Source organism: Ornithorhynchus anatinus, chromosome 17, assembly GCF_004115215.2.
Source record: "Ornithorhynchus anatinus isolate Pmale09 chromosome 17, mOrnAna1.pri.v4, whole genome shotgun sequence".
Taxonomy (NCBI): domain Eukaryota; kingdom Metazoa; phylum Chordata; class Mammalia; order Monotremata; family Ornithorhynchidae; genus Ornithorhynchus; species Ornithorhynchus anatinus.
In genome coordinates this window covers 24334947-24356633 of record NC_041744.1, presented here as the reverse complement: position 1 = coordinate 24356633, position 21687 = coordinate 24334947, and the positions used below count along the sequence as shown (strand labels likewise).

Genomic DNA, 21687 nt, shown 5'->3' with positions numbered 1-21687 from the left:
GGCTGTGAGCCCCAGATAGGATAGGAACATGTCTAATCCACTATTACAATTCATTATAGTAATATTCTTAATATTACTCATTATTACTACTATAATTTGGTAGAAAGGGGATTAGGGAAGGTGTTCAAGACCGCATGATCTCAGATTTGAAAATGATTTTAGCTCCTGTTCTTTTAGGTTCAACTGGAAGAGTGTGAAACGATACTTTTCAAATGGTAAAAGGTTTCAAATATCTAAGGAGTGGGCTCCTTAAATACACAAAGGCACCTTATTGGGCTGAGAAATTGTCATGTAACAATCATCCAGCTGCACTCTGTTGCTTTACTCAAAAAATAGTATGCTTATGGAGCCTACTTGTGGAAACATTGTACTTGGCACTGTCCCACATGGAGAGTTGCAGAAATAACTTTACTCTATGGAAAGAATTCTCCAAGAATTAACTTGAACTGAGAAACCAACCAGGATCATCCCACTTCTTCCTGTCAACTTCCTTTCTCCGAGAGTTTGGCACCTTCTGAGGTAATAGGATGCAGTCCACTGTGTCCTGTACAACCACCTTGCCCAGACCTTCCTGAAGCATTTCTTGAGGTTTCAAAGTCACTTAGCTCAGAAGTAGCCTAGGCTACTAGAGATTATTGTTAATCATTAATGATTTAATTAATGTGTAGTTCTACCAACTCTGGGGCATTGTGCTCTCCCAGGCACTTAGTAGAGAGCTATATACACAATAAGTACTCAATAAATCCCATTTATTAATTAATTTATCAATATGTACTTGCTAATGAATAATGAAAGATCATTTAATGTAATTTAAGGCTTCTGAAGATCTGATTAGTTCCAACATAATTATTATGATTTCTTTACCCCCAAATACACCCTATACACCCATGCTTTCTGTTATGATTGAGCAACTGACTTTTAGTGGGATAAGAAGTGGATGTCATTTGGCATTTTAAAGTGCACTGATGAGCAGTTATAGAACTGGCTTAAAAACTAAGGATGAGAAGAAAGGCACTGAGAGACATGGCACTGAAGAATCTATTTCTTATCTAGGATTTCCTTTTACACCCTTAGTAGAATAAATTTCCTTCGTATCTTCAGTTTTAAGCACCCCAGTCACACTGTTGATATTCCATACTTTAGCAGAATACATTGCTTCGTTTATCCAAAATTTGTTTTGATAAATTAGGTTCTTTAAATATTACTGAATTAGTGGCAAAGACCAGATGCCATTTAACTAATCACAGGAGCCCAAGATATGCTAATGGTTCCCATGCTCAATTCTCAGATTCAGATCAAGTTTCTCATACGATTTTGGCGTTCGTTTTTTCAATTGTAAAATTGAGACCGTAACACCACACTCACATAGAGTTGCAAACTTTAATTAATATTTCAAAATCCATGGATGGGAAAGTTAAGCTATAAATGATTAGTGCTGATGGATTTTGACTCTCATTTGTATACTTCTTTTCTGTAGATTGTGTCCTATCTCATAACCTTATAACTACTCTGGGGCTTAACACATACAAAGAGCATAATAAATGCCATGGTCATTATCTAAGGACAGAGATTCTTAAAAGTTATGAATAGTGATATGTAAGTAATTTAAGTAGTACTCTGGATAAAATTTTAAAGTTGTTAGCATTATCCACACAATACTGAAAAGTATATCATATGATTTATTAAATATTTTGGTGGGTTAGATTACTACAGTGAGGCTACGAATCAGAAAAAAGGACGATTAGCTATATTGGGAATTCCCATTGGAAGAATTTATACTAATTAGGAAGAAATCAATAATGACTTAGATACTATTTACATATCTGGTCAAATAAAACTCAATCAAATAAACATCTGTATATTTTGCATGAACAGATCTGTGGACTGTGGAATTTTGGGGGATAGAAAGTACAACATGCTAATAAAGCCGCTAAACCCAGAAAAAATATAAATTCTATCCTTTGTTATGAAAAAATATAAATTCTATCCTTTGTTATGAGGATGAAATCTGGATTTGGAAATTTTTTGTTTTAGATGCTGGGTTATTCTAAAACTTCAAATATTTTCATCACATATCTTTTTAAAGTGAAATTAATCCTTTTCGTACATCGTGCTCACAGATTTAAACAAATTAACACTATATGTAAGGCATCTATGTACAATACAGTTAATATATGCTCCTTTAGAGAATATGTGATTATACAGTGAGATTTTGTAAGCAAACGTGCATACCAGAATAGTTGACAGGATAGAAATATGTTTGACTCTAATGTGCTGTTATCACAAAATACTTTTGAACTACTGCTAAGGAACAAACTGGAATTGGTAAATCAAAAGGATAAGTCAGTAAAAGAATAATGAAACGGACCTTTTCCAATTTGCAATATTTGCACAATTCAGTTAGTCATGTTTACCCTGGATAATAGTGTGGCTTAGCAGATAAAGCACAGGTCTGGGAGTCAGAAGGACCTGTGTTCTAATACTGGCACTGCCACATGTCTGCTGTGTAACCTTGGGCAAGTCACTTAACCTCTCTGGGCCTCATCACTTCATCTGCAAAATGACGATATGAGTGTGAGGCCCATTTTAGACAGGGACTGTGTCCGAGCCCAGTATCAACCCCAGTATTTAGAACAGCGCTTGGCACATAGTAAATGCTTAACAATACCATAATGAAATATGCATGGAAAAATCCTTCTAAAAGCATGGTAAAATAGGCATTAAATAAATGTGGAATAGAAATCTTAATTATTGCACATTTTGATGCTATAGTATAATATGGTATAGTACAGTAAGTGCTTAAACAAATACCAGAATTATTATTATTATAATAAACTCACCTCCACGACCAAAATTGCCAATATCATTTGTGGCACTGTTGCTGTTGTTTACTGGCAAGCTAGTGGCTGGCCAAGAATCTGCGAGCCAGGGGTAACTGGGGTCATTGGCATTTAGTAGCCCTGGTCGACTGAAAAGAGAGAAGGGGAAGAAAAATTAATATGTCAGTGAGAACATCAAACCCCAAACATTACTGAAGGAAGTTTACTAATGTTCTTGTTCCACTGAGAGTGCCAGAAACTAATTTATGTCAAATAATTAATCTGTAGAATTTCATAAATTTAAACCCTCAGCAGTCCATTCATTAAGCCTGTATTCAAATACTTGGTCAATAGAAATAGAAGTATATATGAGCTGTGATTCTGCCAACACCCAAGTACTCATGCTAGTCAGAAGTTAGCTGAACCACGGGGAGATCCTAAACAAGGACTGAAAGATAAACTGCCAACTCAGTGGCTCAATCTCTCAAACTGACTACATGGAATAAGCCATTTACAACTCTTTGGATTACCACTTCTTCCCTCTCTGCAATCTAATTGGAGCCATTTCCAGGTCTTTGGATTACCATTTCCTCTCCCTTTGCAACCCAAATGCATAGTTTCTTCTCTACAGGCATCATAGTCGTTTTCCAATTCCTTTTGGAGCCAAATAGACTTCTTATCATCTATGGATTTTCATGCCTTTCAATTTCCAAATGCCAGAATGGCTTAGGAGGAGTCATGGAATATAAATCCCAAAGACAGGGAAGTGTGATAATCCACATGCCTTGCCCTATGATTTAGGTACAGCCCATGTGGACACCTTTTTTTAAAAAAAAAATAATTATACTTAGCCAAGACACAGAAATCTTAAATATAAAAACAAAATTCTGAAAAGTCTCCGGATTACTAGGACTTTACAAAGAAATAGCCACATCCATAATCATTGTACTTTTTCTAATAGACCCCTTCTGGTACAATCCCTAAGAGAAACATGTGTTTCTATGGAAACTGCAATAAGAAGATACAACTGTTTTCTTGCCACATCCACTAGCTCTCATTAGGCGTAATCTCTTTTTGTTAAAATATTGATTAAATGGGAGATTGGAAGTTATTACCAGAGCCTAATTACAATCTCCATATTGGCAAAGAGAATATAGATGAGGATATATGGGTTTGTTATCAGCTTTTATCAATTTCAATTGAGTAACCAAAGTTGTGGAATCCAGTCCTATCAATCTACAGCCTATTCATCATCCATGAATCATTTATTTTGTGATCGATTATGTGTAATTGTTCACTCACAGCAATTTAGTGGGAGCCAATAAGGAGTCTTAAACAACAGCAACTTCATTTACTAATGTCTAATTAATGCAATAAACATCCTAGTAACAAATGAACACATTCCTTGTGATATTTACTACTAATTTCTTCATGGGCATCTGGGAGATATGAAACATCTGGACTTGATTCCTCTAAAGTGCACAACAGATAGATCATTAAACTTTGTGGTAAGCCATTTAATTCCTCCCAGAATTTTCAGGCTTATAAATGATCGTTTATGACAATAATAGCTTCTTCCCGAAGCATTTTCCAGTTCCCTGCTGAAAATAGTGGAAGAATATAGAGACTGGAATAGTTTAGCACCAAACATACCTTCCATTGCTCATCAGTCCTCCATCCCCTCTTTGAAAGGTTACTATTAAAAAAAATACAGGAGAAAACAGTCAGTGATTATTATGATTATTAATACAAACTAAAATTTGACTTCTGGATATAAGGCCTCTAATTAATTAGACATTAGCAAATATTAGTACAACTTAGCAAACATAATTATGTGGGGATCAAGACACACCAGTCTGTCCCCTAATGTGGGATCACCACTTTCCACAAACATGACTGAACAGTTTTACTCAGTTTTGCAAAACTTGGTGGGGATTTAACGATCAAAAACAGCGTTTTTAAAAATGCTATTATTATAGTCTTTCTTGGCATTATCACATCATGATACACTGTGGCACTATTTACGGATGTCACAGAGGGCAAGCACAAATCACAAAGCAATAACAACCTTGCTAGAAGATAGTTCAAACAGGTGGCCACCACCTTGATGGAGGAGAGAAAAATCAGGTTTTAATGCTTATTATATCACCATCTTCAAAGAACACAGACCTGCACATTCCTACACTCAACGTATTGACCACAAATGCCCAAACGAGTACATGAATCAAAATTAGAAGAGGCATCTTTAATCTTTTTCAGGCTAGACTGTAGCTCCCAGGGTGGGATGCCTAGCTATGCTGACCTGAAGAAATTCCCAGACCTCTTGTATCGCAAATCCTCTAAAATAATAAGCCAAATAAATTGGTAATGGGACCTTGAAATGGTGTTACAGATGTACAGTGGTCTCCTGCGGGTTATGGGTCATAAGGATATGCGATACCAGAGAAGGCAGTCACTCCTGATAAGGGAGAAAAGTCTCTTTACAATCAGCAACTCGACCTGTGCAGGTTTGGGGAAAATTCTGCTTCTGATTGCTAAACTGCATTTTTAAAGTATTTGCAGAACTAGTTGCTTGGACTACTCTAACAATGGTTTTCTCCTTTCCCATCAGCAACTGCCCTTTCTAAAATGGCTACAGCATCACTAGTCACCTCAGTCAGGTGACAGGACAAGAGTTCCAATGATCCTTTATCACCATAGGAGATGACATCCATCAGGGTCACATAAAGCTCATTGTTGATAGTGCAAATCATGCCACCTTATCTGTCTCTCAGGTAGCTTCTCCGTATTTATGGTAAAACAGTCTTGAATATAACTGAATCCCTGCCAGTCTCCATATGGACAGGCCCTTGAGGGAAGTGAATGATTACCCATCACTGTTTTGTTTTTAAGTGCTGAAAGTCGACGGCACATGTCTATCGCAAAGTGCTCTTTTAATAACTGCCTTTAAAAGAGAATTAATCTGAAACAATTAATGAAAAGAAAATTGAGCAGTGGAGGTATTAAATAAAGGCCTGATTAGAAAAACACAAAATGTGAAAACACTATAGCTAATTAGCTCTCCATCTGATGCTACTTTCCAGCTATGTTGCTTTTTAATGGACTATCAAGCGGTTGTATTGCTCGCTGTTAAAAGTGACTAAGCTAGTGCTGTGGGTATCATTGCGGATATGCAAATAACGGAATGTTGACTGGCTAGGTCTCAAAACATGTTGGAAAACGTGTGAGTAGAAGCTAAGTAACTATCACTAATTTAGATGCTCTTTTTTTTTCCCCTTACCAGACATTCTGTCACTGTCAAAGCAACAAATGGTGTGGAAGTGAGTAAACAGGAACAGAACCACCAATCTGAATTACACAAAACACTGCACACTAAGTTCTATATTTTTCTTGATAGCTGAAATTTTGGATAGTGTCCTACCTTTAACATTCTAAATGAAATATGTTTGTTTCTTGTATATCGTCTTAGCACTGTATGAATGGAGCAAAATATACATATATTTCTTTCTCTCATCTCCTCCTTTTGTTTTTCTTCCCCCTCTCTATAATATAATTCTTCATATTAAGAGACATGGTTCCTTGTGGTCACCTTAACATGTGTGAGTATCTGACTGAACAGGCAGTGTGAGACTGGAGATCTACCATCTACATACTTCACCACTAGGCATATACTATGAGCGTGTCTCTTGTTGTGCTTATGCATTTGCAGTTTGCAGCACCTTGCCTTGTTTTCTGCTATGCATCACTGTGTCCTTATTTCTCAAAAGTTCTGCTCAAAAAGCCAGACTGGCTGTCACAGTTGTCTCCCAGTGTGCAACTGCCAGGCTGCACCATCTATAGCTGCATTTCACTGCAATCTTAAATAGTTCTGGTCCTGTTTTGTGGGGCTCCGATTCGTCCTATCATGCTTGCATGATACATAGGGAATGCTGATGGGACTGCTCAAGAAGCCAGATGTCACATATGTGGCAAATCCACTCCTGAGAGCAGTTCTGCAACTACAGTGGCCTTCAGTTTGGTTCGAATCTTGATGCTTACGATACTCTGACAGGTTCTCATAAGACAAGCTGAGAAGCAGCATGGCTTAGGGGACAGAGCACAAGCCTGGGAGTCAGAAGGTCATGGGTTCTAATCGTGGCTCCACCACTTGTCTGCTGTGACCCTGGGCAAGTCACTTCACTTTTCTGGGCCTCAGTTACCTCATCTGTAAAATGGGGATTGAGATTGTGAGCCCCATGTGGGACAGGGACTGTGATCAAACCAATTGGCTTGTATCCACTCCAGTGCTTAGTACAATGCTTGGCAGATAGTAAGCATTTAATAAATAGCATTCATTTATTCTTCTAGATTTCATTTTGTTTTTTTGTCCATCAAAATAAATGTGCATATGCCTCTGTGGACCTTTCTTTTTGAATATTTTTTTTCAAATGAGCTTCTCCATTTGAACCTTCTCATTAAGAAAATTAGGCAGATTTTCAACTGCCTAGAATAGTTTGCATGTGGGCATGGAATAATGTATGGTAAGCAGATGATATCACATGGTCCTTTTTAGGTTTAGACTTCTATGAAATATTGTGGTTTTTCAGGCTTCTAAATTCTCACCAGAATCCCACAGGCAATTTTGTTTGTCTAACCAAAAATTCAATAAAACATACTCTTCTAGGACAGATAAACCTTATTATATTCCCTTATATCAACACTGCAGTTTCAAAGCCAGAGTAGAAGCACAATAATGCTGTTAAACCTGCAAAAATAAGTACTATGTTCATTAATCCCACCAGATATTTTGATCAGCATCACTTTAACAGTTGTATTTCTGCCAAAGATGACTTGTGCAGCAGAATTCTCTCTAAGGCAATATGAACTAAAATATTCATTCATTCATTCATTCAATAGTATTTATTGAGCGCTTACTATGTGCAGAGCACTGTACTAAGCGCTTGGGATGAAAAAGTCGGCAACAGATAGAGACAGTCCCTGCCGTTTGACGGGTTTACAGTCTAATCGGGGGCGACGGACAGACAAGAACAATGGCAATAAACAGCGTCAAGGGGAAGAACATCTCGTAAAAACAATAGCAACTAAATAGAATCAAGGCGATGTACAATTCATTAACAAAATAAATAGGGTAACGAAAATATATACAGTTGAGCGGACAAGTACAGTGCTGTGGGGATGGGAAGGGAGAGGTGGAGGAGCAGAGGGAAAAGGGGAAAATGAGGCTTTAGCTGCGGAGACGTAAAAGGGGGATGGCAGAGGGAGTAGAGGGGGAAGAGGAGCTCAGTCTGGGAACGCCTCTTGGAGGAGGTGATTTTTAAGTAAGGTTTTGAAGAGGGAAAGAGAATCAGTTTGGCGGAGGTGAGGAGGGAGGGCGTTCCAGGACCGCGGGAGGACGTGACCCAGGGGTTGACGGCGGGATAGGCGAGACCGAGGGACGGTGAGGAGGTGGGCGGCAGAGGAGCGGAGTGTGCGGGGTGGGCGGTAGAAAGAGAGAAGGGAGGAGAGGTAGGAAGGGGCAAGGTGATGGAGAGCCTTGAAGCCTGGAGTGAGCAGTTTTTGTTTGGAGCGGAGGTCGATAGGCAACCACTGGAGTTGTTTAAGAAGGGGAGTGACATGCCCAGATCGTTTCTGCAGGAAGATGAGCCGGGCAGCGGAGAGAAGAATAGACTGGAGCAGGGCGAGAGAGGAGGAAGGGAGGTCAGAGAGGAGGCTGACACAGTAGTCTAGCCGGGATATAACGAGAGCCCGTAACAGTAAGGTAGCCGTTTGGGTGGAGAGGAAAGGGCGGATTTTGGCGATATTGTAGAGGTGAAACCGGCAGGTCTTGGTAACGGATAGGATGTGTGGGGTGAACGAGAGGGACGAGTCAAGGATGACACCGAGATTGCGGGCCTGCGGGACGGGAAGTATGGTCGTGCCATCCACGGTGATAGAGAAGTCTGGGAGAGGACCGGGTTTGGGAGGGAAGATGAGGAGCTCAGTCTTGCTCATGTTGAGTTTTAGGTGGCGGGCCAACATACAGGTGGAGACGTCCCGGAGGCAGGAGGAGATGCGAGCCTGAAGGGAGGGGGAGAGGACAGGGGCGGAGACGTAGATCTGCGTGTCATCTGCGTAGAGATGGTAGTCAAAGCCGTGAGAGCGGATGAGTTCACCGAGGGAGTGAGTGTAAATGGAGAACAGAAGAGGGCCAAGAACTGACCCTTGAGGAACTCCAACAGTTAAAGGATGGGAGGGGGAGGAGGCTCCAGCGTAGGAGACCGAGAATGATCGGCCAGAGAGGTAAGAGGAGAACCAGGAGAGGACAGAGTCCGTGAAGCCAAGGTGAGATAAGGTATGGAGGAGGAGGGGATGGTCGACAGTGTCAAAGGCAGCAGAGAGGTCAAGGAGGATCAGAATGGAGTAGCAGCCATTGGATTTGGCAAGAAGGAGGTCATGGGTGACCTTAGAGAGAGCAGTCTCGGTAGAGTGGAGGGGACGGAAGCCAGATTGGAGGGGGTCTAGGAGAGAATGGGAGTTAAGGAATTCTAGGCATCGATTGTAGACGACTCGTTCTAGGATTTTGGAAAGGAAGGGTAGTAGGGAGATAGGACGATAACTGGAGGGGGAAGTGGGGTCAAGAGCGGGTTTTTTTAGGATGGGGGAGACGTGGGCATGTTTGAAGGCAGAGGGGAAGGAGCCCTTGGAGATTGAGTGGTTAAAAATAGAAGTTAAGGAAGGGAGGAGGGCAGGGGCGATGGTTTTAAGAAGGTGAGAGAGAGTGGGGTCCGAGGCGCAGGTGGAGGGGGTGGCACTTGCGAGGAGGGAGGAGATCTCCTCTGAGGATACTGCAGGGAAGGATGGGAAAGTAGGGGAGGGGGTTGTTGGGGGGGGGAGGGGAGAGGCGGAGGGGTGACTTTGGGGAGCTCAGACCTGATTGTGTTGATTTTCGTGAGGAAATAGGTGGCCAGATCATTGGGGGTGAGAGATGGGGGAGGGGGAGGAACAGGGGGCCTAAGGAGAGAGTTAAAGGTCCGGAACAATCGGTGGGGGTGACGGGCATGGGTGTCGATGAGGGAGGAGAAGAAGCTTTGCCTGGCGGAGGAGAGGGCAGAGTTAAGGCAGGAAAGGATAAATTTGAAGTGTGTGAGGTCGGCTTGGTGCTTGGACTTTCGCCAGCATCGCTCAGCAGCTCGAGCATAGGAGCGTAGGAGGCGGACGGAGGAGGTGATCCAGGGCTGTGGGTTAGTGGAGCGAGAGCGGCGGAGGGAAAGGGGGGCGAGAGAGTCGAGATGAGTAGAGAGGGTGGAGTTGAGAGCGGAGACCCGCTCGTCGAGAGTGGGAAGAGAGGACAGGGCGGCAAGGTGAGGCGAGATGCTATTGGAAAGACGGATGGGATTGAGAGAGCGGAGGTCTCTGTGGGGCAGTAGCGAAGATTTGCAGGGGGAGGGAGTGTGAGAGATGAGGCAGGTGAGAAGGTTATGGTCAGAGAGAGGGATTTCAGAGTTGGTGAGGGAGGAGATAGTGCAGCGGTAGGAGATGACGAGATCGAGGGTGTGACCGAGTCGGTGAGTGGGCGCGGTATGGTGGAGGAGGAGGTCGGCAGAGTCGAGGAGGGATAGCAGGCGGGCGGCAGAGGAGTCGTCGGGTACATCCGTATGGATGTTGAAGTCTCCAAGGATCAGAGTGGGCAGAGAGAAGGAGAGAAGGAAGGTGAGAAAGGGGTCAAGGTGGTTGAAGAAGTCGGAGGTGGGACCGGGAGGGCGGTAGATGACGGCGACAAGTAACTGGAGTGGGTGGTAGAGGCGAATGATATGGGCTTCGAAGGAGGGGAAGGAGAGGAAGGGGGGAGGAGGGATAGTGCGGAAGCGGCATCGGGGCGAGAGGAGGAAGCCGACGCCTCCTCCCTTACCGGTGAGTCTGGGGGAGTGGGAGAAGGAGAGGCCTCCGCTGGAGAGAGCGGTGGCGGAGACCGTGTCTTCGGGAGAGAGCCACGTTTCCGAAAGGGCGAGGAGGAGGAGAGAGCGGGAGAGGAAAAGGTCATGGATGAAAGGTAGTTTGCCTGTAATAGAGCGGGGGTTCCAGAGGCCACACTTGAAAGTAGCTGTGGGTGCAAGGGGAGGAGGGGGGGAAGGGCGGGGGGCGGGGAGGGTTTGGATGGGAAGGAGGTGGCGGGGCCCTGGACGAGGAGAGGGGGATGAGGGGTGGCGGTGGGACAAGAGGACTGGGATGGGGCATGGGTGGGGAAGAGAGAAGGGGGGAGGGGGTGAAGAGGGGGTTTGGTGGGGGAAGAGTAGGGGGAGGGGGAAGAGGGGTAGCGGTGGTAAAGTGGGGTTCTAGGGCGGGGGGGGGGGGGGAGGAGACAGAGGAGAGAGCGGGAAAGAGCTGAGCGAGAGAGGGGAAGGGGAAGGGGAGGATAGGAAGGGGCGGGGGGGGGGGGGAGGAGGGACATGGCGAGGCCAGAGAGGTGGGTGGCAGCACTGACAACAATAAACAGTAATAAACGAAATCGGTAATATAGCAACATGATACAATATGATACAATACAGTAGTGCTAATATAGCAACATGATACAGTATGATACAATATAGTCGTGTTAATGAAAGGGGTGATGATCAGGGTCGGGGGTAGACTCGATTAAGGGGCGACCTGATCAGATTCAAAGATGAGCCGGGCAGCGGAGTGAAGAATAGACCGGAGCGGGGCGAGAGAGGAGGAAGGGAGGTCAGAGAGGAGGCTGACACAGTAGTCTAGCCGGGATATAACGAGAGCCCGTAATAGTAAGGTAGCCGTTTGGGTGGAGAGGAAAGGGCGGATCTTGGCGATATTGTAGAGGTGAAACCGGCAGGTCTTGGTAACGGATAGGATGTGTGGGGTGAACGAGAGGGACGAGTCAAGGATGACACCGAGATTGCGGGCCTGCGGGACGGGAAGGATGGTCGTGCCATCCACGGTGATAGAGAAGTCTGGGAGAGGACCGGGTTTGGGAGGGAAGATGAGGAGCTCAGTCTTGCTCATGTTGAGTTTTAGGTGGCGGGCCAACATACAGGTGGAGACGTCCCGGAGGCAGGAGGAGATGCGAGCCTGAAGGGAGGGGGAGAGGACAGGGGCGGAGATGTAGATCTGCGTGTCATCTGCGTAGAGATGGTAGTCAAAGCCGTGAGAGCGGATGAGTTCACCGAGGGAGTGAGTGTAAATGGAGAACAGAAGAGGGCCAAGAACTGACCCTTGAGGAACTCCAACAGTTAAAGGATGGGAGGGGGAGGAGGCTCCAGCGTAGGAGACCGAGAATGATCGGCCAGAGAGGTAAGAGGAGAACCAGGAGAGGACAGAGTCCGTGAAGCCAAGGTGAGATAAGGTATGGAGGAGGAGGGGATGGTCGACAGTGTCAAAGGCAGCAGAGAGGTCAAGGAGGATCAGAATGGAGTAGCAGCCATTGGATTTGGCAAGAAGGAGGTCATGGGTGACCTTAGAGAGAGCAGTCTCGGTAGAGTGGAGGGGACGGAAGCCAGATTGGAGGGGGTCTAGGAGAGAATGGGAGTTAAGGAATTCTAGGCATCGATTGTAGACGACTCGTTCTAGGATTTTGGAAAGGAAGGGTAGTAGGGAGATAGGACGATAACTGGAGGGGGAAGTGGGGTCAAGAGCGGGTTTTTTTAGGATGGGGGAGACGTGGGCATGTTTGAAGGCAGAGGGGAAGGAGCCCTTGGAGATTGAGTGGTTAAAAATAGAAGTTAAGGAAGGGAGGAGGGCAGGGGCGATGGTTTTAATAAGGTGAGAGGGAATGGGGTCCGCGGCGCAGGTGGAGGGGGTGGCACTTGCGAGGAGGGAGGAGATCTCCTCTGAGGATACTGCAGGGAAGGATGGGAAAGTAGGGGAGGGGGTTGTTGGGGGGGGAGGGGAGAGGCGGAGGGGTGACTTTGGGGAGCTCAGACCTGATCGTGTTGATTTTCGTGAGGAAATAGGTGGCCAGATCATTGGGGGTGAGAGATGGGGGAGGGGGAGGAACAGGGGGCCTAAGGAGAGAGTTAAAGGTCCGGAACAATCGGCGGGGGTGACGGGCATGGGTGTCGATGAGGGAGGAGAAGAAGCTTTGCCTGGCGGAGGAGAGGGCAGAGTTAAGGCAGGAAAGGATAAATTTGAAGTGTGTGAGGTCGGCTTGGTGCTTGGACTTTCGCCAGCAGCGCTCAGCAGCTCGAGCATAGGAGCGTAGGAGGCGGACGGAGGAGGTGATCCAGGGCTGTGGGTTAGTGGAGCGAGAGCGGCGGAGGGAAAGGGGGGCGAGAGAGTCGAGATGAGTAGAGAGGGTGGAGTTGAGAGCGGAGACCCGATCGTCGAGAGTGGGAAGAGAGGACAGGGCGGCAAGGTGAGGAGAGATACCAAGTTGCAGCTCCTACTTCCAAAAGAGAGTTGGGGCAAGAGGAAAAATTGGGGAGATTCGATCTTAGCAGCCAAACTCCAATCTAGATTTCTTGCCAGGAAAAACTAGGAACAAATGGAGAAGCAGCATGTTTTGATATATATAGAAGACGGACCTGGGAGTCAGGAGACCTGGGTTCTAGTCCAGGCTCCGCCATTTGCCTGCTGTGACACTTGGGCTGATTAAGTTCTCGGTGCCTCAGTTTCTTCACCTGTAAAAATGGGGTTAAAAATACTGTTCTCCCTCCCTTTTTTACTGTGAACCTCCTGTGAGATGGGGATTGTTTATCCCTGAGTATAGTGCTTGGCACAAGGCATGGGCTTAACAAATATAAGTATCATTATTAAACTTGAATTCACTTGAAGAATTCCTTTGAGGGTGAAAAATTGCAACCATTTTATGAAAATAAGCCAACTTCTTAAAAGAATTCACACACCATCCCGAGGGCCTCAAAATATTCCTTATTTCCTGTGGCTGGACTGTCAACATTCTCTAAGCTGGTTTTCAAAATAAGTTACGGCACGGATTTTTTTCTGAAGCATATAAATTAAAGAGCTTTTGCATGTTTATGCTATACAGGAAATACCTACAGTATTTACTAATATTATCTGACAGGGTTAATCCTAATCTCATGCTAGCTAGAACTGGAAAAACACAAATATAGAGGAAATTGACATTTTGAGGCAAGAAAGCTTTAGAAAGCTTTCTGGGTGCCTATCTCTAGTAGGCCACATTTTCCTCCCACAAATGAAAACTTTAATGTTGCCAGCCAAGCCTCATTCTGTTTTCTGATAAGCGGTTTCTCAAATATGAATGTAGATTAATCCTCTTCTAATAAGCATTAACTCAGAAGAGATAATCAGCATATAAAAATTCCATCAAGTCTTCTGGCTGCCTTGGAATGATTCTGTCAAATATTTTATACTCTACCAACAATTTTAAGATCCGGACATTTAACGCTGGGCATTTCATAATTTTCCCTATGATTTTAATTTGTTTGTATTTACTTGGTTTTCTTAAATCCATAATCCCCTTGGAAAATATTCATTCAATAAATTCAACCAACTCACAGGTCAAAAATGTATTTCCACTCCTTGCATCGCTGATCGTCTGAGTCCTCATAAAGTACCAGTGTATTTAAGTGCCTGTATCCAAGTGCACAGGCAACACATACAGATTCTAGAAGTTTATCCCTTCATTTATGAGAATATTCTACTCAGAAATCTCTGTATTTATGATATGAAGTTTTCCTTTAAAAAAAAAAATCTTTCCTTAGTTTTTCCTCCCTCTTGAACTATGAAGCCCAGTGTAGGACAGTGATTGTGTCCAATCTTATCTCATATGTACCCTAGTGCTTGGCACAGGGTAAATGCTTAATAAATAGGGTAATAATTATGATTAGTGCAAGGTGCTAAAAATGTCTCATCTGATTTCCAGACACTGAGCATACTCATAGTAGTGCAAAACTGTTCCCTGATAGTAAGCTAGGTAGTCAGGGAGGAGCATTAATTCTTTCAGAACTAGGGGGACCACGTACTATATCACAACAATGTACACCCAACAACTACTGCAAAGCACAAAGTGGGTTCCCTAGTGGTCTACAGAGTTTATGCACCTCCAAAATTGACCAATTCATGAAGAGGTAGTAATTGTAAGCCCAGGGAAAACTGAGTCATGAGGTCTCAGTCTTTTCTACATGTCCAGCTCTTCTAATTTAGGTAGTGAGCCTTTGTAATATGAATCCAGGGCAGTCCCCATTACATGTTCATGCCTATGAAATGTTATGAACAACAACATGATTGTCCCGGAAGGAACGGAAAGAGTTTGTATATTATACTAGAGGGGATACCTGTTTTGTTCCAGCTCCCCTTCTTTGTGCCATGTGTAAACCTGCAGTGCATGTTTGTATCTGAGGAATGTGAGTAGAAGATGAACATGAAAAAAACAGGACATTAGTTTACAAATCATCTTCTAGGTGACTTTTTCTATGGAAAAAAACCCATAAAATTTGAAGGCCAAATTCTGCTCTCAGATCTGATCATTAACGTGAAATTTTACTTTAGTATTTTGGTGTCTATCTCTGGGACCCGACTATTAAATCCACTGACATTCTGCGACATATTCCTTAAACCATCTACTGCTTATAAGGGAAAATCTCAAAGTTGGGAAGTGGGGATTTTTTTGAAAAATGCTTTGAGGGAACCTCACGTCAAACCCCTTTCCAAGGCAGTAGTAGCGTCAGAAGCAAGAATTTAGGCAGAGGCCTGTACGCTAATCCTGCCTACATGTCTGCCCTGGGAAACACTGTCTTTTAGTGGCAGAGAGCTAACAGGCTGTTCCTCCCAGCATTGCCTTGGAGGCTGACCCCAAAGTCCAGCAGGAAGGTAGAGAGATAAAGGAGATTAGATTGGTAGCCAAAACCCTCAGGCAATAGCTGTCAGAAACTTATGAGCCAATCAGGAGGCATGGACAAGGAAATCATCTCATCCTGCCTCACTTTCCTGAGGACAGCCTGACATTTATAAAACCCTGCCAGCTGAGTTGCCAGAAAACATGGTTTTGCAGACTTCAAATTCCTTTAGCTGCTTAATAAATTAACATGTTAACACCACCAAGAAAACGTGCACTATGTGGATTTCTTTCAACCACAACGACCCAAAATAAAGCCCCTAAAGGGAGCAACGTAACATGAGCGTGAGTCTGTGCCATTGTGGAGAAGCCACCACCAGATTCCCGTCCCATACAATTGGTGCACATGGACACAAATAAGCACTGATTTAAAGGGGAGGGCAGGCAAACAGAACTCTAAATTAGAAGGCACAGGGACTGGGAGAACAAAGCTTGTCTTCAGGCTTTCCAGGAACATTTTCTGAGTAGATGGAGAAACCTGGAATGATTGCTGTTCTAGGGTGAGAGCTGAGGATCTGCTAAGTACATATGGGATACAGGTGATAAGGAAGGAAAAGAGGGCACTACTCTAGTAATTTTTTTGTATGACGGTGGATTGGTAAGCAGCAAGAGAAAAAAAGGGTCTCACGGATCTAGGAAAATGCAAAATTTCCAGGTAGGAGTGGGAAATCCAGAGGTGGTGATAAAAAAAAAGAGAGGAGGAAAAGGGGAAGGCACAAGATGCCATCCTTGGGTTGAATAAGAATTCAAATAATAACAACAGTAATTATGTTATTTGTTAAGCGCTTACTATGTACCAGGCACTGTACTAAGTGCTGGGGTGGTTATAAGTAAATTGGGTTGGACACAGTCTTTTGTACCATGTGGGGTTTACAGTCTCAATCCTCATTTTAATGATAACTGAGGCCCAGAGAAGTGAAGTTACTTGCCCAAGGTCACACAGCAGACAAGTGGAGGAGCCTAGATTAGAACCCATGACCTTGTGACTGCCAGGCCCATGGTCTATTTTGGTTATTTTAATTTTTCAGGTACTATAGCTGGCATACAACACCTCCAGTTTGTTTCTCATGGATACTGCTGCAGCAGTTGGTCAATCTGACAACTTTGCTGACACCAGAACTCTTTGGAGGTCACCCTGTCTGCATGGGGATCTGATCACAAATACAAGATTGCCTTGAGATACGCTTGTGCATAATTGTGTCATAAAAGGAATTTTAGGCAGGAAAAATAGAGTTAAAAACATATATCCACGCCACAGTCAGAAAGAAGGAAGATATGCAGAGGGAGAAGGGAGTGATGCAGACATCATTAGGAAGGAACTGCAGAAGTTCTGGCCTGAAACCTGTCTCCAGGCAGATTTAGAGTAATATGAAAGAAGGATTAGAGATGCACATCTGATAATCCTTGCTTCAGGCAAGACACAGGAAACAGTTATAAGTTAAGTGCATGGATCATTGAAAGAGTAGAATTTGGCCCTTTGTGCAAAATGTCTACTTATACAGTTTTGGTGATAGGCCCAAAACGCTTCCAAATGTCAAAACAAAATGATATAGATGTGAATGAATGAACATACAATTGGTAGAAAGATAATGAGTAGCCTGATTATTGAGCTAATGTGGTTTTCCATTGGAAGCTATAGCCATTGCATTTCCCAGATACGGGTTTATTGTAACTGAGTTGAAATGAATATTAATCTGTGTATGAAATGAATATTAATCTGTGTATGCTACTAAGTTAATGAATGAAAAGCTGCGTGAGATATCAGATGGATTAATGGACAGTACCTGAAGGAATGAAAGTGAAGGACTGAACTGAAAAACAAGAAGGCAAACATTTTGTGAGTTACAGTCCCTGTCACCAAGCACTAATTGCAGGCAGCTAATTTTCTCTGAAAATTGTTCATTAGGGTGGGTTACTGCATACAAATGAAAACAACCAAGTTTTAGTGTTAACCAGCTGGCAGCCCGTTAGTAGTTAATGATGGTAGAAAAGTCAGTGGTGAATTTAGTCAGTTGAATTCTGTGGAATTTGGTACTAAAATGGATGCGCCACATTCCCTGTGCTGCATGAGAGAATGAATCCATAAATGAATCCTTGAGAATTGTCTTTCTTAAGTATATAGAGTACTTTATATTTCTAAAATAATGGAAATGCTAACACAATGATTACCGTTCTGGAGGTGCAAAACACTATTACCTGCTCAAATAAGAACATATTCACTGGAGCAGTTTTAACTGCAATTAAAAGTATAGCAAATCCTCTCCACAAAATACTCTGTGCCACTTTAGAAAAAAACTGGTTTCCTCATTTCTAAATCATACACAGAATATAGGTCTCAGTGTACTTACATTGTGCAGGCAGTATATGGAATCTTCATAAATCAAGTAAAATGCTACTCGTATTTTGCATTTCTTTTAAAAGTGGGGGGAAGTAATGTATACAGTTTACCTACTATTAAAGATCCAGCCATGGATCAAAATATGGATGATTTTGTGCAACATCTCAAAGGGCATAGGTTACTCCACATAAATAAATTTGATTGGAAATAAATCATTCTGTGAATGGACTGCTAAATATTTGACAGTCCAAGAGTTAAAAGTAGGAAATGACAGTCTAAAGTGCTTTTGAAATCACTGAGAATTTTTCTCTGTGAAAAAAAAATATTTTTAATGCAGCAATATTACTTAATTGCCTATTCTTAAATTTTCTTTAAAAAATCCATTGTAAGAGGTTACATAGTTTATGAATGGATATGACAGAGTAATTGTAATTTATGCTTGCCTCCTCAAACCATCTAAAGGAAAGATTTCAGTGTTTTTTAAAAATGCAAACATTTTAAGAGCTTTTTTTCTCAGATTTGCCTCTCGCAGGACAAGCTGCAACCATACAAGATTAGACCTGTGGCTAAGCCCCCTTAAATCCTTCCTATGCTTTGTGGGTGATGACTCCAGGATGCCAACTGGCATATGGTCATGATGAGATGTGATAATGAGCAATGCATTGCAGCTTTGTCGCAGTTGCATTTCATAGCATACTTCTAACAAAATCTTCCACAATCAATTATTCATTCATACCATTCTTAAAGGGAAAATCTACTTTTTCCAATTACAATAGGAGCTGCATGCTTTACTAGCGAATATCATAAGCAACTGACAGTTGCTCTTACCGGCATAATTGCTGAGCCCCTTTCTCTTCTTTCGGCGCCAATACAGCCAGATACTGAAACCCATCAAAATTACCCAGCATGCCCCTCCAATGCCAGCAATAAAGGCAGGCTGCTTCACAACATCAGTTATTTGCTCAGTTATGCTGTTGTTGTTCTCTGTGATGACGACTTCATTACGATTCCCTGAGGAAGAAAGGACAGAGAAAAACAATATTAAATTCTAAGATGCTGAGAATGCACCTTCAAACTATTTCTTTTTGCTTCTTTATTCGTCTTAATATTTGGGGCCCTAGCAGTTTATCCTCCACAAAGAAACACAACGCCTCATGGTTTGAAAGGGTGCTAAGGGCTTTTTCTCCCAGTTTTGGTTTTCTTAAGATCAGATTTTGAGCTAGAACAGTGAATATTTCATTTAAAATAGATATCAAAACAAGTGAAAAAGGCAGGGAAAGCAGTCTCTGAATTCAACTAGGTAAAGTCATAAAATGCCATGAAAAATAATTGGAATTGCTGAAGACCAAGCTCGAACTCAGAGTGATTGTGCAGACCCATTCATTTTGTTCAGTGTTCTCCAAGAGGATGACTGACCAAGGCCGAGGGACACCACATGATTGCAATTTTTAACTAATTTTGAACTCATTCAGCTTCTGACAGATATGAAAGCTTTTTCTTTTCCCTTTCTTTTAATGATAATTGAGTGAAATTATCTTCGCAAAAACTGTGGAGTGTTAGATGATATTTCAACAGTGACTCACAATTTAATTCAGAATTAATATACATATTTAAGATGAAACACAAGTTCCTTCTCTTCCTTTCCCTCCCTTTAACGTTAAAAAAAAAACAACCTAATGACTTGCTGCGGAGGGTAGCAAAAGTTTCAGAACTCATCCCCCCTCTTCTACATTATTCAGGTCCTACATCAATTTGGTGAACAGGGAAATGATATCACAGACATAATTTCTCCATCTCAAAATAATAATAATACTAATAATGATACTGGTATTTGTAAAGCACTTGCTACATGCCAGACACTGTTTTAGGTGCTGTGGTGAATACAAGCAAATAGGGTTGGACACAGTCCCTGTCCCATAAGGGGTTCACAGTTTTGATCCTCATTTTACAAATGAGGTAACTGAGGCAAAGGAAGTGAAGTGACTTGACCAAGGTCATACAGCAGACAAGTGGTGGAGCTGGGATTAAAACCCATGATCTTCTGATTCCCAGGCCCATGCTCTGAACACTACATCATGCTGCTTGATTTATACTTAAAGATCTGGTATTTATTCTAACACTGAAATGATGTCATTAAAACAGAAAGAGAAAAATAACAGCAAAAAAGCTTAGACAGTATATAGGAATCTTTGGGGAATGGTCTGTGGGATATATTTTCTAGGGGTTTGTGGCATTGCCATAGAAGGAAAACTTTTATGACCTTAATCTTTCATATCCAAATCATTACAACAGTGATCTCTGTCATCCCATTACTGTGCTAGCTTAGAATTCATAGTTTTAGTAGTCCTATCCAAACACCTTTACAGATTCTGAGAAAGATTCAACTTCATCCTGCCAAACCCAAGAAATCTGGGATAAGATTAGGTAAAGAGGAGAGAGAAGAGGCCTTAAGTGAACACGAAAGTTCTAGTTCAGGTATTACCAAACTCAGGCTTTTTGAGAGGCTAGAACCCCAGGGTTCCTTGTTTTGGGTGTTTTTCAAATCACAAACAACTGGAAAAAGTGTGCTACTTTTCTAGAAGTTTTCGTTTCCTAAATGGCAGTTCATAAAATCAGGTAGCTGACCTACTGTGATAGCAGTCTGGATATTTGCTTACTTGTCTACACTTCACAAGTACACATGTACAAGAAATCAGAATCATATGGGTCTAGTACTGTAACTGCTAATTTTACAGATGATGAGAAAATGGATACCATGCTCAATGGCCAAGAAAGAAATAAGTATAGCTGCATATTGGTTTGAGGAAAACTGACACTGAACACTGCATTTTATGTGTATTTAATCAGAAATAATAAATATGTCACCAAAGGTGTATTATTTTTTCATATGTTGCAGGTGTTTCTGTAACAATACTGTCAGTTCAACTAATTAGAACACAGACAAGGACTGTGTGTGACCTGTAATGCTCCATTGTTCTTGCAGACAAAAATATAATGAAATGTAACATCTTCCTCCCATTGGAGAGTAATGAAGAACAAAACTAATTTGTTGGACCAAAAATTAATTAGACACATCAGATTCAATTGTACCTATTACTGTGAAAATTTGCAGCTGTTCTGCCTATTATAACAACTATGGACTGTAAGCATGAACAGGCCAAATGAACAGGCCAAATGATTAGAGGAACAATAGATGTATTGTTAACCATTATTACACATTATTACAGCAAATGTCCTTATTGTTCGTATTATACTTGAATGTTGCTCTATGATAATCCTGTTGTCTTTAAATGTAGCAGATAGTAAATTATTTGATTTGTGTTTCCGTAAAACCAACCACATTTACAGAGTTTTTATTTAATTGCACAAACTATACTTAAACTACTTAAAGAAGTAGATTAAAAGAAGGGTTTTCTCTTTTAATGCTGGTAAGCTCAGTATAACGTGAATGGGACCTTATTTTCACCAAGCTCTTATTTATTGTCCTGATACCAGAATTATTTTTGGAGTCTGGAGCTAAAGTAAGATATAGAAGCTGACTGTTTCAAGTATAGCATTTAAAGAGAACTAGAAAATGATCAGACATAGAATAGGCCAAATAGCCAATAAGGGATCTAATTAAAAAGCAAGGGAAATGAAGTACAGAGGGTGATTCTAAGAATGGTTTCCACCCTGGAACAGAGAATCAGAGGAATGTAAATTGAAAAGGAAAAAGCAGAATGGAC

The 21687-nt window shown here is 42.3% G+C and overlaps 1 protein-coding gene across 8 annotated transcripts in view; it reads right to left on the bottom strand.

Annotated features, from left to right (window-relative positions):
- ROBO2 (roundabout guidance receptor 2) overlaps positions 1–21687 on the bottom strand; it is a 1482214-nt gene that overhangs the window by 43544 nt on the left and 1416983 nt on the right. For 4 of the 8 annotated variants that reach the window (XM_029081978.2, XM_039914497.1, XM_039914495.1 and 1 more), the window contains 4 exons: positions 18791–18973; positions 15065–15124; positions 4473–4515; positions 2841–2968 (listed from right to left, as the gene is read on the bottom strand). In XM_029081978.2, coding sequence (XP_028937811.1) covers positions 2841–2968; positions 4473–4515; positions 15065–15124; positions 18791–18973 — 414 coding nt within the window. The remainder of the gene's footprint in view (positions 1–2840; positions 2969–4472; positions 4516–15064; positions 15125–18790; positions 18974–21687) is intronic. The other 4 variants (XM_039914494.1, XM_039914498.1, XM_039914496.1 and 1 more) reach the window with 1 other exon arrangement.